The sequence below is a fragment of the Sander vitreus genome, chromosome 14 (assembly GCF_031162955.1).
Source record: "Sander vitreus isolate 19-12246 chromosome 14, sanVit1, whole genome shotgun sequence".
In the NCBI taxonomy this organism is placed as follows: Eukaryota; Metazoa; Chordata; class Actinopteri; order Perciformes; family Percidae; genus Sander; species Sander vitreus.
Window position 1 is genome coordinate 26,565,315 of NC_135868.1, and position 15,438 is coordinate 26,580,752.

Sequence of the window (15,438 nt, forward strand, 5' to 3'; positions counted from 1 at the left end):
TGTGTGTGTGTGTGTGTGTGAACTTCTACTGGCCACTGAAGTGTTTTTCTGCAATCATCTCATCTGCTACATGAAATCACTCCCGCTGTCAATACTCATTTATTACAGTAACCGTCAGAGCCACTGTGAGGCTGACACACACTGCAAATTAAATTCCAAATGAAGACTCTATATGAACAGTCACATGCCTTGAGTTCTCTCAAAGTTAACAACCCTGTCAGTTGCCATTTTGTCCTCCAACACTCCTATGAACTAATGACGTAACCGAGGAGTCTGGGAGAAGACCGTTTGATTTGGAATATTTTCACCTACGAGAGCAGAGTGGCATGGCTCTGGTTTCTCGGGCTACACCCACAGGGCTGGTATTTAAGTCCGTTCCTCCTCCCAGACTTCATCAGTCTGCTGCAGTGAGAATAACAAGAGCGACAGGAACCAGTACTACTGACAAACATGCCTGTGGAAACTTCAGCCACATTCTCTGTTCTCCTGCTCATTATCTCATCGGTAAGTTTTCTTTTAACGATTGTTGAATTAAAAAGTCATTTTGGGATACTCATAGTAAGATTAAGGTGCTGTGCTGCTTTGGAAATCTTCAGAGCATGTGAGTCGTTAGATTACACCATGAAGAACTGAACCTCTGATGATACAGTTTGGGATAGTTGCGTTTGGGTAGAAATGTAGGGAGCTCCTGCTGCTTCTGGCACCACCTTACATTTACTTACAAAAGTATTTTCTTCACTATTTCTCTATTATTATTTTTTTTTTGCTGGTTTGTTTTTTCCTCCAAACCTACTCCCTCTGTGCTGGGCTGATGCTGAACAGCGGGAAGGAAACACAACATCGAAAATATTTGCTGTCCCATGTGATCACAGTCTGGTGTCGCCATCTTGTGGCATTCTGTGGCGTTATTAAACCAGACCAAAACAACTCCAGAAGCCTTTTACATTTGCTACAACAACAAATCTGCTCTCTATGTAAAGAGCGTTCTCATATTATATGTGGCAAGTTGATATATTCATACTTATTTTTATGGTATGTTGTATAAAATACATTTGTTTGCCACTCCATTCACATGGAGGCTTGAACCCAATTTGAACCTGTACATTGTAACATGTCCTCATCTAAATGACAAAGAAAACAGTAGTTTTAGTTGCCTAAACTTGACCAAGTGATGATAAATATGAGGAAGTGGCTGCTTGTTAGCCCAAACAATAGAAGTGCTAGAGAATGATGTGTTATGATGTGTTGTTTTGGAAGGTAATCACACCTTGTATAGGAAGATTGCAGCCCAGTGAGCACGGCTGAAAGACTCTTTTTGGCCACTTTGGGACAGCGCATCACAACAAACTACAACACCTGCCGTATCATATACAGGTGTTATGGCCAATGGGTTAGCAAATAGTTGTCTATTTACACAGACACAGACCACCACTAGCATTCATTTGGAGTCGTGTTTGTGTCCATCTGATGAATGTGAGCCAATATTCAGCACCATGTTCTCCAGCTCGTCTCTAACTGTCTGATGTTTGCTTCTGGACAGGAAGTGTACACTGGCTTTATCAGAGCTGATTTAACTGAAAACAGCTTCTGCACTCTTCTAAACAGTTATAGTCCAGTCATTTTATGAAAAAAGGTAGAACAAATTGCAACAGAAGCAAACTCAACTGATTTTGTATCCTCAATATGTCCTGAGTAAGGGAAAAAAAGCCCTGAAGAATCCCATTAGGGGAAAGTTTCAAAAAAGACCCAAATATAGCCTATTCATATGCCTATTCGTTCTTTTTCTCACGTGAATAGGGTAACAATTTTAACCTTTATATATCACCATGAAAATTACTGAGTTGATTACTTACATTAAGACAAACAAAAAATGTATTACAAGTTTTTTGAAATTATTTGTTAACATGGGCAAACGGTGCATAATCTAATTACGTATGTGCTAATTTGCATAAATACCACAACAGATCTAAACATTGGGTATAGCCAGGTGAAAATGTCGTCTTATCCATCCAGCTTTGCTTGTGGGCCTATTGTAATGTTGGCTAGTTTTATTTATAATAAAACATTGTATTTTATAAACTACATGTGTTTTGTGTGCAGAAATCTAACGTGTGCAGTAACTAGTAACTAAAGCTGTCAGATGAATGTAGTGGAGTAAAAAGTACAATATTTCTCTCTGAAATGTAGTGGAGTAGAAGTAGAAAGTGGCATGAAAAGAAAAGACTCAAGTAAAGTACAAGTACCTCAAATGTGTACTTAAGTACAGTACTTGAGTAAATGTACTCAGTTACATTCCACCATTGGTGCCTCTCTTTAGTGCTGTACCCGCTGTGTGCTGCTGATCTCACAGTGCAGGGAGAGTTGGCGCTTGTTGTTGCTACTGTATCCACACACTGCAGGAACGCTACAATACCAGCCAGCAGGTTTGCAGTGGGTGGAGTAATACTGGATGAGTTGGAGTGGTGTGTGCCTTCTGAACGCCTCTGGTTCTGGAAGTGTTTTTCCCCGTTCAATATCTCCGTTGACGTTTCATTTCATGCTTATACATAAAGTTGAAACCTGGAACCAAGCCAACCAGCTACGAGATGAGTCGTGACCATTGTGGGGAATTTAGGAGGCACAGATTTAGCTATTAGCAATTACCAAAAGTATTTTATCAATATACAGGTATGAATATTGAAAACCTTATCAAATTGAATAAATAGTAAACGGGGCACCACACTGAACTCAGGGACCAATAACTGAACTGTGGATACTGTCTCAAAAGGTGGTGTTCTCTTAAAAACATGAATTGACTGAATTAATGAATGAATCTCATAATACTGTAATAAACAGTGAAGGAGTGAAATCCGAGCACTGACCTGCACAACCAGCTATTACTACAAAATATACACACATCATCACAGACAACTTCTCTTCAAAGTCTAATAGAATTTATTTAACTTCAGCTACACTGATTAATGATCAATAATTCTTCAATCAATAAACATCTACTATCCTGCTACAACTATAATAACTATATACTATATAATAACTCTGTGTGTGTGTGTGTGTGTGTGTGTGTGTGTGTGTGTGTGTGTGTAAATGAATGAGGGAGAGAGGAGAGAGAGAGAGAGAGAGAGAGATATGGTGGAGTGACCACGTGGTGAATCCATGATGGCGGGGAAACCGCGAGAGTTGAGACTCTTTGAAATGGAACCATATGTTGTAGACTAAGTATCACCTTGTATATACCCGCAAGGCCTTTAGGTATGTGTGTGTGTGTGTGTGTGTGTGTGTGTGTGTGTGTGTGTGTGTGTTGGTTAGTGAGAGAAAAGGGGACAGGAAAGACACAGAAGCCAAGGCAAAGCAACACCTGAGATCTTAACTCCTGGCGGGCGAAATAATCAGTCTTTTAGCTCCGTAATAATAGTAGTTTAGCTCCGTTGTTTCGGAGGTCTGAACTTTTGAAAGTTTATTAACCTTACAGCAGCACGTGACTAGCCCGTCCCAACAGCCTGGGACACAATGAATGCAGCCATACAGGCAAACTTAAAGCTGTAGTAGGTAAGACTTATAAAACTGACTTTCTGTCATATTTGCTGAAACTGACCTTTTGTTCGAGTCGGACTACATGAAGCTGGTCATTAAAAAAAAATCCGGCTCCTCTGGCACCACCTATAGCCTGTAGTGCGATTTGCGAAAATCCACAGCTCCCTGTTCAGATGCACCAATCTGGGCCGGAAAGGGGGGTGTCTAACTCGTGTCAATCACTGCTCATGCACCAGTATTCATTCTCCCTTGTGGGGGACTGGGCTTAGGAGACCGTTTTGGGCTTTAGCAGAGAGGCCGGAGGACTGAGAAGTTGTCGATGTTAAAATTTGTTGGCTAAGTCCTGGATCTTCACAATCCTACCTACGGCACTTTTTAAAAAACAGCAAACACAGTGATCAAGGCTCTTTACAGTTTTTCTGATTGCTTTGACCTGCTTAAAGAAACTGGGATCCACTGGTTTTCATCATCACTGTCTCAGCAGAGCAGAAGACACCTCTCTTGCAAATGTGTTAACCCTTTCTCATTGATTGACACATTTTCCCACCCTTTTTACAGAACAGTTAACACGGATGTCATTCAAGCACATTAACACAGTAAGACTTACACAACATCAGAGCTAACTAAGTAACACACTAACTGATCACTGCCCAGAACTAGACTGCCTCTAGATGCTTCTCCTAAAGCGTTTATTTCCGCATTTGTCCGTCAGTTGGTCAGGTCCTCCGAATCGGAGGGAAACAGCTGAGTCGACTAAATGGAGAAAAGGGCAGTTTACAGTGTTGTCCTCCTCCTTCTCTGTGAAGAAACAGTTTATTCCTTCTGCAGGTTAAATGGAACACTGATTGGATAGTGTTTCTACAGGTTCCAGAATGTGTTACCGTGAACATAAAACAGTCTGTTACTCTTCCAGCCAGGTGAAAACGGCTATTTAAAGGTACAAACTTTGGCAGAGTAGTATTTCCCCTGTAGCAATGTGAGTTGCAGTGGGAAAGACACAGAGATGTGACCTGCGTTAGTTTTTATCTTCTGGGTCACATGACCAGGAACCCCTGGGGTTTCCTTGATTTCCTTTGAATGGAAAACCAGAGTTTGGATTCAGACTTAAAGTTAGCACATGAGTGTGGACCCCAGTGTCTGTGGTTTGGCCCCTCAGGCTGTAGTTCCTACATGTAGGCCCCTTTCCTTTCTAACAGGAGCCACATGGCTACAGAGTTTCTCTTTGTTGGAAAGGGCCACATGGTTCAGGTTCCAACATCATAAAACATCTGAGTCGGCGCAAAAGAACATTTTGAAAACTGCAAAAGAGGTAAAGGAACAAGACTGTACAGAAACGATCAGAGACTTCAGTGGTAGCAGCTTGCTATAGAGAGCCAAAGTCACGGCCTTCTACTTCCGGTCCATGGGACCTATCTTGCGAAAAAATATGAATGGTAGTGAACAGGGAGAGGCAAATCATTTTTTGATCCCGTTTTAATTGAGCCAATGATTACAAATGTGATGTTCGTCAATTTAAAAGATAATTTTTCAACAGAAGAAAGTCTCAGTTAGTCGTAGGTTTGTCATATGACCACTTAGTTTTGTGTGAAACCGCTCAGTGAACTACAATTTACGTCACCTAGCTTGATGCTCAACTTGCTCGCTAGCTAGCTAGCTAGCTTAGCTCTGTTCCACAACACATGTCACGTTATCTTACCTAGTGTGTTTTATCCAGTGAAGTGTTTTCAGCAGATAAGCAAAAGAACACGCAAGATCCTCTGCTCATTTGAGTAACGTTCCATCCCGGTACGATACACATAGACATCGTAGCTTCAGCGAGACGTCATCCATGCGACTTTGAAGTTTGGAGTCTTTCTAATTACGTATTTTCACAGTCTTATACTTCAACAGTTTAAAAATAAACTGAGACTTTCTTGACTTTCGAAATTATCTATTAAACTGATGAACATCATATCTGTAATTCATAGCTCAATTCAAACGGGATCCCATTCACTACCGTTTTTTCTGAGTTAAGGTCCCATAGCGGTCCACCGGAAGGGGAGGGACTTTGCCTCTCTATAGCCGTTCACAGGTTCAGTAAACATTTCCATGGTAACAGCAAGCTCCACCGATCAGAGACGTCGCTGCTACACTTAGGATTATAGGTAGTGTAGTACTCCTCCGTGACTTCATGAATAAAACATACAGACTTCGTTTCACAACCTCACAGCTCGTGGTCAGTCTGCTTTGGATAGTTTAGACTTCATGACTAATAATCAAAATCTTTATGGAGAAAATGAACGGGATTTTCACGTCTGGAACCACACTTTTGATCTCTATAGGCATTGATGGGGGTGTCCATCTCTAGCCTTCACTCATTAACCTGTGCTTTGTGTGTGTGTTGCAGACAGCGGGCCAGGACTGTTCTCAGTCCTGTGCCTGCTCTGCAGAGCCCCCCCCCTGCCCGCTGGGCACCAGTCTGGTCCTGGATGGCTGTGGCTGCTGTAAGGTGTGTGCCAGGCAGCTGGGAGAGCCCTGCTCCCTGCTGGAGCCCTGCGACCATCACAAGGAGCTCTACTGTGACTACACTCTGCTGAGTGACAGTGAGACTGGCATCTGCATGGGTAACCCATTCTCCTTCACAGACACACACACACACACACACACACACACACACACACACACACACACACACACACTGCCATTTAACATCTCTATCCAGCAGTCCAAACTCCATTGTTTTAGCTATGGTAACCAAACAGAAACCATCTGTTCCTAACTATTAGAAACTACCTACATCAGTATGAAATCACTGAAGCACCTGTTTGATGCTCCTTCACACAAATCTTCAATTAGCAATCAGTCTGCAGGCCTTAAAGGTGCAGCGTCTGTGTTGTTCTTTGCCAACATGGATGGAAGAGGTCAAAGGCAGATGAGAGTGAGAGTGAGAGTGAGAGTAAGAGTGAGAGTGAGAGTGAGAGTGAGCGTGAGAGGAAGAGGTAGAGGGGTCCGAGGAAGAGGAGTCAGAGTGCGAGGTGGAGGTATAGTTGGAAGGGCTCAGGTTTCTGATGAAATTCGGGCAACTGTTTCAGTTTTTTCTTGATTGCTTTGACACAGCAGTCAACTCAAACTCCACACACAACAGTTAACACACAGGCCGAAACAGTTGTGTTGTTTGAAGGCAAAATGTTTTTTTGTTGCATATTTTAAATGTTTTGTCACGGTTAGAGCCTTTTGCAAACAAAATGTGTCATTTAGACCATGAGTGCCGCTGTTTCGGCCCGTGTGTTAACTGTTTTGAAAAATGTGGAGTTTGAGTTGACTGTTGCATCAAAGCAATCAAGAAAAACTGTAAGTAGCCACATGCATCTGTTTTGGTCTTATAATACATCCATACGTTTACCGCTCCAGCGGAGAGGATGGCTCGTTCAGCCAGCACTTAGATTTATAAGAATTTGTCCAAATTTCAAGATTCCCAGCAAACTAAGATAAACAGTTAGACTACAAACAGACAGCTTTTGTTTTAGCTTGTTTGTAAAAATTCACTATTTGCAGAGTAGAGCTGTGTTCGCGTAAAACAGCGCGGTGGACAAGAGTGGACTGAGCAGACAGAGCAGATTGAAATATTGCTTTCTACACGTTTATGACTGTCTATACAGGTGAGTGCATTGATAAGTATTGACTTTTTACTCACAAAGGTTTTATTGTAGCCTACTTAACGTAACAAGACTAGCGTGAGTTGATCTGCCCCAGCGGCCATTGGTAATCCTCTCTGTATCGTTCCCAGTCAGATACTGCGTGTTTTAACGCAAACACACCTCGGCTCAGCTGTGTGTGTGGAGCGCGGGCATCGCTGTACAGAATCCCGGCATGTGAATAGAGATGGAAATACAGGGGCTGTGTTTGTGCTCTACCTGTGTAATGTTACCTGCTGTAAATGCTTGAAATGCTAAATAACACAACGCATTTCTTCCTCTTCACATTTTCTGAATTCATGATTATTCTGCGGGCCAGACTAAATGCTTTGGCGGGCCGCATGTGGCCCGCGGGCCATCAGTTGACGTTGGCTGCTCTACAGTAATATATTTTATACTTTACTGTAATAGATTTTATTTTTATTTTATTATACTCTAATGGATTTTATTTTGCTTTACATGTATTATGTGTAATATTTACAGTATTTCAGTGTTCAGCCATAGTTTGAAATAAGGATCAGTGGAATCAATAACATTTGCATCAAAGCATTTCTGATTCTGGATCCAATTCTCTGCAAGAAGGCAAATATGACAACAAATGTCACTGGCATGAAAGCTACGTACAGTAATAGGCTACAATGACAAGCAATGGTGCACTGATTTGCACCGATTGCTGTATTTTGTTGTCCACTGTGTAATAGTTTATTGGAAGAGCTCATACACTTGTTTGCAAGTTGTGTTGCAAAATTAGCTTTTGTTGCATATTTTAAATGTTTTGTCACGGTTAGAGCCTTTTGCAAACTAAATGTGTCATTTTGACCATGAGTGCCACTGTTTCGGCCTGTGTGTTAACTGTTTTGAAAAATGTGGAGTTTGAGTTGACTGCTGCATCAAAGCAATCAAGAAAAATTGTAATTAACATGAATAAGAACAATAAAAAATAGATAAAGGCTCAAACAATAACACAATAAAAACCATCCAGGAAGCCCAACACACATTACTGGACAAAGTGCATACGTAACAAATTAGTTTTTTACGCTGCATTTGTTATAACCAGAGGAAGACTATTCCAGAGGGTGGGAGACTGTTCTTTTGGTTTAAAGCCTACTTTTGGGTATAAGTGATGATTGAGAAGCATTACTTTTGTATTAGTCTATACATTGTTTTTAGGAAAATCCTACATATTATACCTTTAATGTGTGCCTGATAAACTGCATACTTTTAAGTCCTCCTATAGCTGTTAGTGACATGTGTCTGCTGTGTATGTATTGTGTCGTACAGTATGTATGAGTGAGAGTGTTATGTCTGTCTGCAGCTCTGGAAGGTCAGACGTGTGACCTGGGGGGCAGGATCTACCGCAGCGGGGAGTCCTTCCGGCCCAGCTGTAAGCACCACTGTGTGTGTATGAACGGAGAGATCGGCTGTGTGCCGATGTGTGCTAGCGACGTCCTACTGCCCTCCCCTGACTGCCCATACCCCCACCGGGTCCACATCTTTGGGCGGTGCTGTGAAGAGTGGCTGTGTGAGCAGTTGCCTCCGGACCACCACTACCAGTCAGTGCTGGCCGGTCAGTCTGCTCCCAGGTTCACACACACTTCTGATTCAACTGATACCACTACACTCATCCACTGCTTCAGATTTTCAGTGGTGGAATGTAACTAGGTACATTTACTGTACTTAAGTCCAAATGTTGAGGTACTTGTACTTTAGTTGAGTCTTTTCTTTTCATGCCACTTTCTACTTCTACTCCGCTACATTTCAGAGAGAATATAAGTACATTTTACTCCATTACATTAATCTGACAGCTTTAGTTACTATGTAGTTATTTTACAAATTAAGATTTCTTCACACAAAACACAAGTAGTTTATAAAATCTGATGTTTTATTATAAATAAAACTAGCCAACAATATAACGGCCTACAAGTCCAGCTGAAATGATTAGACCATTAAACACACAACTGTTTGGATCCTTTACACTTTCTAAAATGTAAAAAATAATAATACTGTAAGTACATTTTCCTGATGATACTTACAGACTTTTACTTAAGTAACATTTGCAATGCAGGACTTTTACTGTAACAGAGTATTTTTACAGTGTGGTATAAGTACTTTTACTTAAGGAAAAGATCTGAATACTTCTTCCACCGCTGGAGATTTTACATTAATTGGCTTTGTGGCTCTGTGAGGCTGTAGCCTACCTGCTAATTGTTAAGAACACCAAACTGTAAGAGGATAAACTAAAGTATTGAGCAAATTGTATTTTTGGACCCAACAAGTCCTCCAAACGATATGACAATAGAGGTTTTTTATTCCTCCACTCTAATACGACCCAAGGAGCATTTTCTGTCCTCATATCTAAACCAGAGAAGGTAACGATTGCGGTTTTAAACATGTCGTTAACGTTGTGAAACGGTCCCAGTTTGGTTAGGTTTAGGCACCAAAACTACTTAGTAAAGTTTATAAAAACAGATGGTGGTTTAGGCTCAAATCAGACGTTACTTCACTTCCTGAAGGTTACCACGTGACGCAGAATGTGACGTAGCTCCATTTGTTCCGTAAAGTAAAAAAAGTTCTCTTTTGGTGGATCCCTTTTCTTTTCAAACAGGACATGGACCCCGGTCTCCTGGGTGAAAGTCCTGAGTTTCTTTGACCCATCCACCCCCCCAACCTACCTCCTTACCAGGACATTTGGCGCTCTTCTACTTCCTCACCTTACTTCCTGCTTTGCTCCCGTCAGAACTACTACGGCCACTAGAGGCCGCCGCCACTAGAAACCTAAATATGGGTCAGAATGATGCTGGAACAACCGACCTATGGCGGTGTTTTTTTAGGGGAGGACAGTCTCCTTTGACAGTCTCCTCCTATATGCTTGACGTTCCGAATCCTCCCCTTGCACGGTGGAGGAAGGTCTGACAAAGCGGGACTACCTTTGACCCGATGATGGCACTAGATGAAATTGCAGGGGAAGCTGGAAGAAAAATGTCCGCAGTGACTCCTCATGCCTGCCAGCTCAGTCACCCACTGTCTTCTTTTTGTGAAAAAGATAAGACCACTCACCATTTGCCTTTCTTAATCCCTTTTCTCTCCCCACTTCTCGTTACTCTTGTTGCAGGAGCCTCTCAGAATCATCCCTTGCCCTCTTCCAATCCCGTCTCAGTCTTCAGACGAGTGTCTCCTCATGGACCACAGGCAGAGAGTCCCAGAGATAACTGTATCGTCCAGATTACAGAGTGGAGTGAGTGCTCGGCCACCTGCGACATGGGCGTCTCCTCTCGTATCACCAACGACAACCAGCGCTGCCAGCTGGAGAGGCAGAGCAGGATCTGCATGCTCCGACCCTGCAGCAGCCAGCAGCACAAAGACATCAAGGTCAGTGTTCCCTTGAACAAACACAAGTCCAACAATATTCCACAACATGTTTCCATACATGTTCTGATTTCTTTAGGGCAGGGGTTCTCAAAGTGGGGTCCTTCAGGGAGATCCCGAGCAACAAGGGGAATGATTTATTTTCACTGTAATTCCATTTATAAGTAACAAAATGAATGAATGTGCTGTAGGACTGTTTTGACCATGGGTTGCATACAATTTCTGTAATAAAACATCAAAACAAATTCCTATCAGTTTGAGAACCTTGGACAGAATCTTATCAAATGGGGCTTCGTAGTCTAATTTGTGTCAGTTTAGGGGTCCTTGAAGGTTTGAGAACCACTGCTTTAGGATGTTAATAGAAGATCAGAACATATTAGTGGTGGACCACGGCACCAGTCTCTCCACACCATCTCCACATTACTGCTATAAAAGACCCCAGTCAGAGACCACAATTCCTCCAAATTAAAAGACAAAATACGTTGTTTTTCCTAAACATCACATGGAAGTGTTTCAAACCTGCTACAAATCACTGTTTTATGATGTGGGAATGTGAGGGTTAAGTTAGGTTTAGGCACACTAACCACTTGGTTAGTTAAGGGAACATCATGATTTGGGCTAAGATGACTACTCCACCATGGTTACAGTAATGAACACGTGGTTAAGGTTAGAGGAGGTTTTTTAGTTGACCCAAACATCCACCAACCTACTCCTCCCTACAGACTCGTCACTCTATAACAACGTCTCCTAACTTCCTCTGCTCTCGTCATCTTTGGCACTTGAACGTGAACAGATGTGGCTTGAGGCTACTTGCTGAACTGATGCTGTCCTTCTTCTGAGAAGGGAAAAGTCAACAGAGTGAGCCATCCTGACGCAAGATGTTTTTGTCAGATTGTTGTAAAATGCATGCTCTCTTTCTCATTAAACGTTGCGACTCAGCACCCACAAACTAACTGCAGTTGGTGGATTAGCATTGCAAGTCTTGGCTACAGTGGCTAGAGCGACTCCAAAAAGAAGTGTGATTGAGAAAATAAGCCTCCTACTCATTTGATTTATTACCTCAGTAAACATTGTCCTAACAAATATATAGACTCAATCGCTAGTTTCAAGTCTTCTTCAATACAGCATGGTGTTCATTATGTAAATTATAGTCCCATTTATTTTAAAATAGATGATAAAGCAAAACATTAACCATCTCACTGTATGTTTTCACTTCATCAAAGTTAGTTTTTACATTTTGGTTGCGTAAAAATGTCTTGTTCAGCGTAAGGTTTGCACCTTGCTAACCAAGCTAGCTAGCTAGCGCTAGCCAGGAAGATCTGGTAAGAGCGACAAGGAAGAAGTCAAGTGACGTAATTCTTGTCCTACAGTAAACATTGCCAAAAAAACATGCAAAGAATGTAATAAACATAAAACCTTTGGCAACAAGTGGGACAAGTGCCTCATTACCATAACAATATGACCGCTGCATGGAATGCTGCATAACTCCCACCAGTGAGAGGGATTTATATATACACTAATATATCAAATATCCGACCGACAGCCAAGCTTCCTTGCACCGGCAAGAGTATAACATGTAACAATATAACATTTTTGTCAGACTAATCTGAAAAAAATCATTGCCAACTTTTATAATCAATTAACGTATTGATTGATTTATTGTGGCCGTTTCTGTACCATGTTGTACTATACATCACTACAGCGGCAACTAATATGACCACGTACATTGACCCCATGATGACATATCATTCACTGATTATCGTTTCTGTCCCACAGAAGGGGAAGAAATGTGTCCGGACGCCAAAGGTCCAGCACGGGATGCACTTCAAGCTGTCGGGCTGCTCCAGCACCAGGCTGTACAAACCAAAGTTCTGCGGTGTCTGCACAGACAATCGCTGCTGCACGCCGCACACCACCATAACAGCCCCGGTGGAGTTCCACTGTCCAGACGGAGAAGTCTTCACCAAGAACATGATGTTCATCAAGACCTGCTCATGCCATCATGACTGTCCACACGATAATGACATCTTCCTGGCGTCCAACACTCGGAGGATGATTGGAGACTATGATAATGATATGTGATGAAAGATTACACACACACACACACACACACACACACACACACACACACACACACACACACACACACACACACACACACACACACACACACACACAAATCAGGACTGCACCATTCTAACACCCAACTCTACCCTAAACCCTTACAACTACACATCTAACCTTCGGTGTAATCCAGCCTTAAAGTAAAAAGTAAGTAATTCATTACTTTTTCTCACAGAGAAACATTTTTTGCTGAAGTGTTTTTTTGTTTCAACACAATTGAAATGATGAGTAGTCACCAAGCCAATGTTGCTATGGGATGTTGGTCTGGAAAACATCCACAGAGAGGCGATTCAACTCGATTAATCAAATTTAACCTAGATAACCCTAATCCAGCCAAGATTTACACAAATTAGTCTGGAGGACATTCATCATTACATCTTGATACATCTTGGACATTACATTTTGGCGAAACAATGAGGGGGTTGCGAGAGTCAGTGTCAGTGAGGGTCTGGGACCTTGTTAACTTCTTCACCAAACCCAGTTGGGGTAGTCCAGCTGCCAGGTCTGGTCAACAGTTATACAGAGAAATATATCATGAAGTAACAAAGATAAGTATGTAGTTTGTAGCTTGAAGTTTTCTATAACATTCCATGTGATAACAGGCAGTTGAATAATACTCTGCTTCTGACTGGCTAGTAGTCCTTACCGAGGTACTGAGCATGTGCGACTCCCAACAAAGATGGAACAGAAGTGAGATGTCTCACTCTGTAGCTAAAACAGAGAGCTCAACACACAGGGTGAAAAGAGGAGCTGCAGCAATGTGGAGTACAACAAATATACGGTGTTTTTTGAAAATTAAAACACATAAACCTATTCTGGTACAACCTCTAAATACAATTACGAACCTGAAAATGAGCATAATATGAGCACTTTAATACATTAGTGTTTCATTCTGTAGCGGCGCACCGCCGTGAGTCCATGAACGAAGTGTCTGCGATTAGTTCACATGTCTGTCATAACAGCAGGACAGTCAAGTGTATGTTATCTAAAGTCAGTTGAACATGTGAAGTGAAGATAACATTGTCGGTAGCCTGCTAGATACAAACAGTGTTGTAAGCTGAGCTCGACCAGAGAATATTCGTGAATTGCTGGAAGTGGTGTCATCCCCTTCCGCACCTTTGAGTTTAGATTACTTCGTTACAAATGCTATTTCCAAAGATGAAAAATGAATTTCGATGCCTAAAGATAAATGTGTTTTTACTAACAACAGAGCAGAATACAATGCAGCCATGTTTTGGTTTTTTATTGCATAGGATTCAGCATGTTGAATGAGCAGACATGGCTGCAAATATAAATAGATACTCAAATATTCATAAACAAAACGAAAGCCAAGAGCTTGATTTTCTTGATTTTGTCTGTCTAATCTTGGAATAATGGCTTTTAAAGCATTATACGTTTGTAACTATCTTGACAGAACTGAAAGAATGGCAATATGACCATTGTGTGTTATCTTGATACAAGTAAAAGTCTTTAAAGATGAACTGGAAGACCTTTACAGCACAATCTACGACGTGAGATAACCAGATCATTAAAGGTACAGCTGTGGCCTGAGGTAGCAGCTTCACTCTGACAGCCTCAGCAATGCTACTGGACACCTGAGCTACACGTTGACATCAAATATTTGTATTACACACACATACATATGTATTTATGTATTACATATTTCTGAAGGTAATGACGATTCAAGAATTCTTGGGATAAGTATTTTAAAGTCCAACTGAAATTACATTTCGTCAGTGTGCTTTTTGAATGTATTTAAAAAAAAAACCTGGGTTACAACATCCAAATATTCCTTTTATTTCATTTTTTAATATCTCCAGATTAATACACTGTAGAGACTTGTGTTTCTTTTTGCTTAGCAGAGAAATGCACCGATTCAACGAGGTCTTCTGTCACTTGTAGGCCTTTCAGAAGCTTTTTAATCCAGCGTGAAACTACAGTGTCTTTGTACAATAAATCAATAAATAAAAAGAAAAGGGGCTTTATAGAGCAGCTATGTGTGCTGTAGTAGACAAAAAAAGCTATTTATTTCAGTTGGACTTTAATTTGAGATTGTGCTTTTATCCCTACAGTGATGTGGGTTAGGGTCTCCATGGTGACAGTTTGGCCTAAAGACAAATGGAAGAAAAAACCATAACATGACTTTAGAATTGCTGTTGCTATTATTTGCTGTATATTTAAAAAGAATAGAACTACGGACAAATTTGGCGTTTGGCAAATATGGCTTATGTAAATACTGTAAGACTGTGTACAGTTTTGTACTATAATTTATGCAACACAGTTATAGTTCTGTATTGTATTGTTATTATTATTGTTTTTTCACTGTAACCACCTGACTGAGATAAGATGGCGTTATTCTCTGTTGCACTTTTGCCTTTGTCCCAATAAACTAAGTCTATTTTTTTATAGAAACACTGCATGTTGGTCTGTTACTGTAGCTGAGAAAAGATTGCTTGTGCTTGCTGTTGTCTAAAAACAGCAACAACACACAAGCAGGCACGCACGCGCACACACACACACACACACACACACACACACATAGAGTTTTGGATGACCACCTGTGCAGCGGCCCTAGGCCCAGGTTCACTGTAGGTTAATTAGCCAAATTTCTGCAGTTACTGCATTGTTATATAATCTGTTTCCAATTGGAGTTTTAACTGCATTGAGTTCCTACTGTGCTCACATGTTCCTGAATGAAGCTGAGTTGTTGTGAAGCAGTGAGTGGCTGAAACTGGACCAAAAA

The 15,438-nt window shown here is 41.3% G+C and overlaps 1 protein-coding gene across 2 annotated transcripts; it reads left to right on the forward strand.

The window, feature by feature from the left end:
- Positions 1-281: 281 nt before the first annotated feature.
- Positions 282-15,107, forward strand: ccn2b (cellular communication network factor 2b). Of its 2 annotated transcripts, XM_078267683.1 has the most exons (6): positions 282-504; positions 5,918-6,134; positions 8,521-8,772; positions 10,318-10,574; positions 11,294-11,429; positions 12,348-12,438. In XM_078267683.1, the coding sequence occupies exons 1-5, from the start codon at positions 451-453 to the stop codon at positions 11,408-11,410; spliced, it is 897 nt and encodes a 298-aa protein (XP_078123809.1). In that variant the 5' UTR covers positions 282-450; the 3' UTR covers positions 11,411-11,429; positions 12,348-12,438. The 2 variants fall into 2 exon arrangements, with proteins under 2 accessions (XP_078123809.1, XP_078123808.1); XM_078267682.1 differs by lacking the exon at positions 11,294-11,429 and having other exon boundaries at positions 305-504; positions 12,348-15,107.
- The last annotated feature ends 331 nt before the right edge of the window (positions 15,108-15,438 follow it).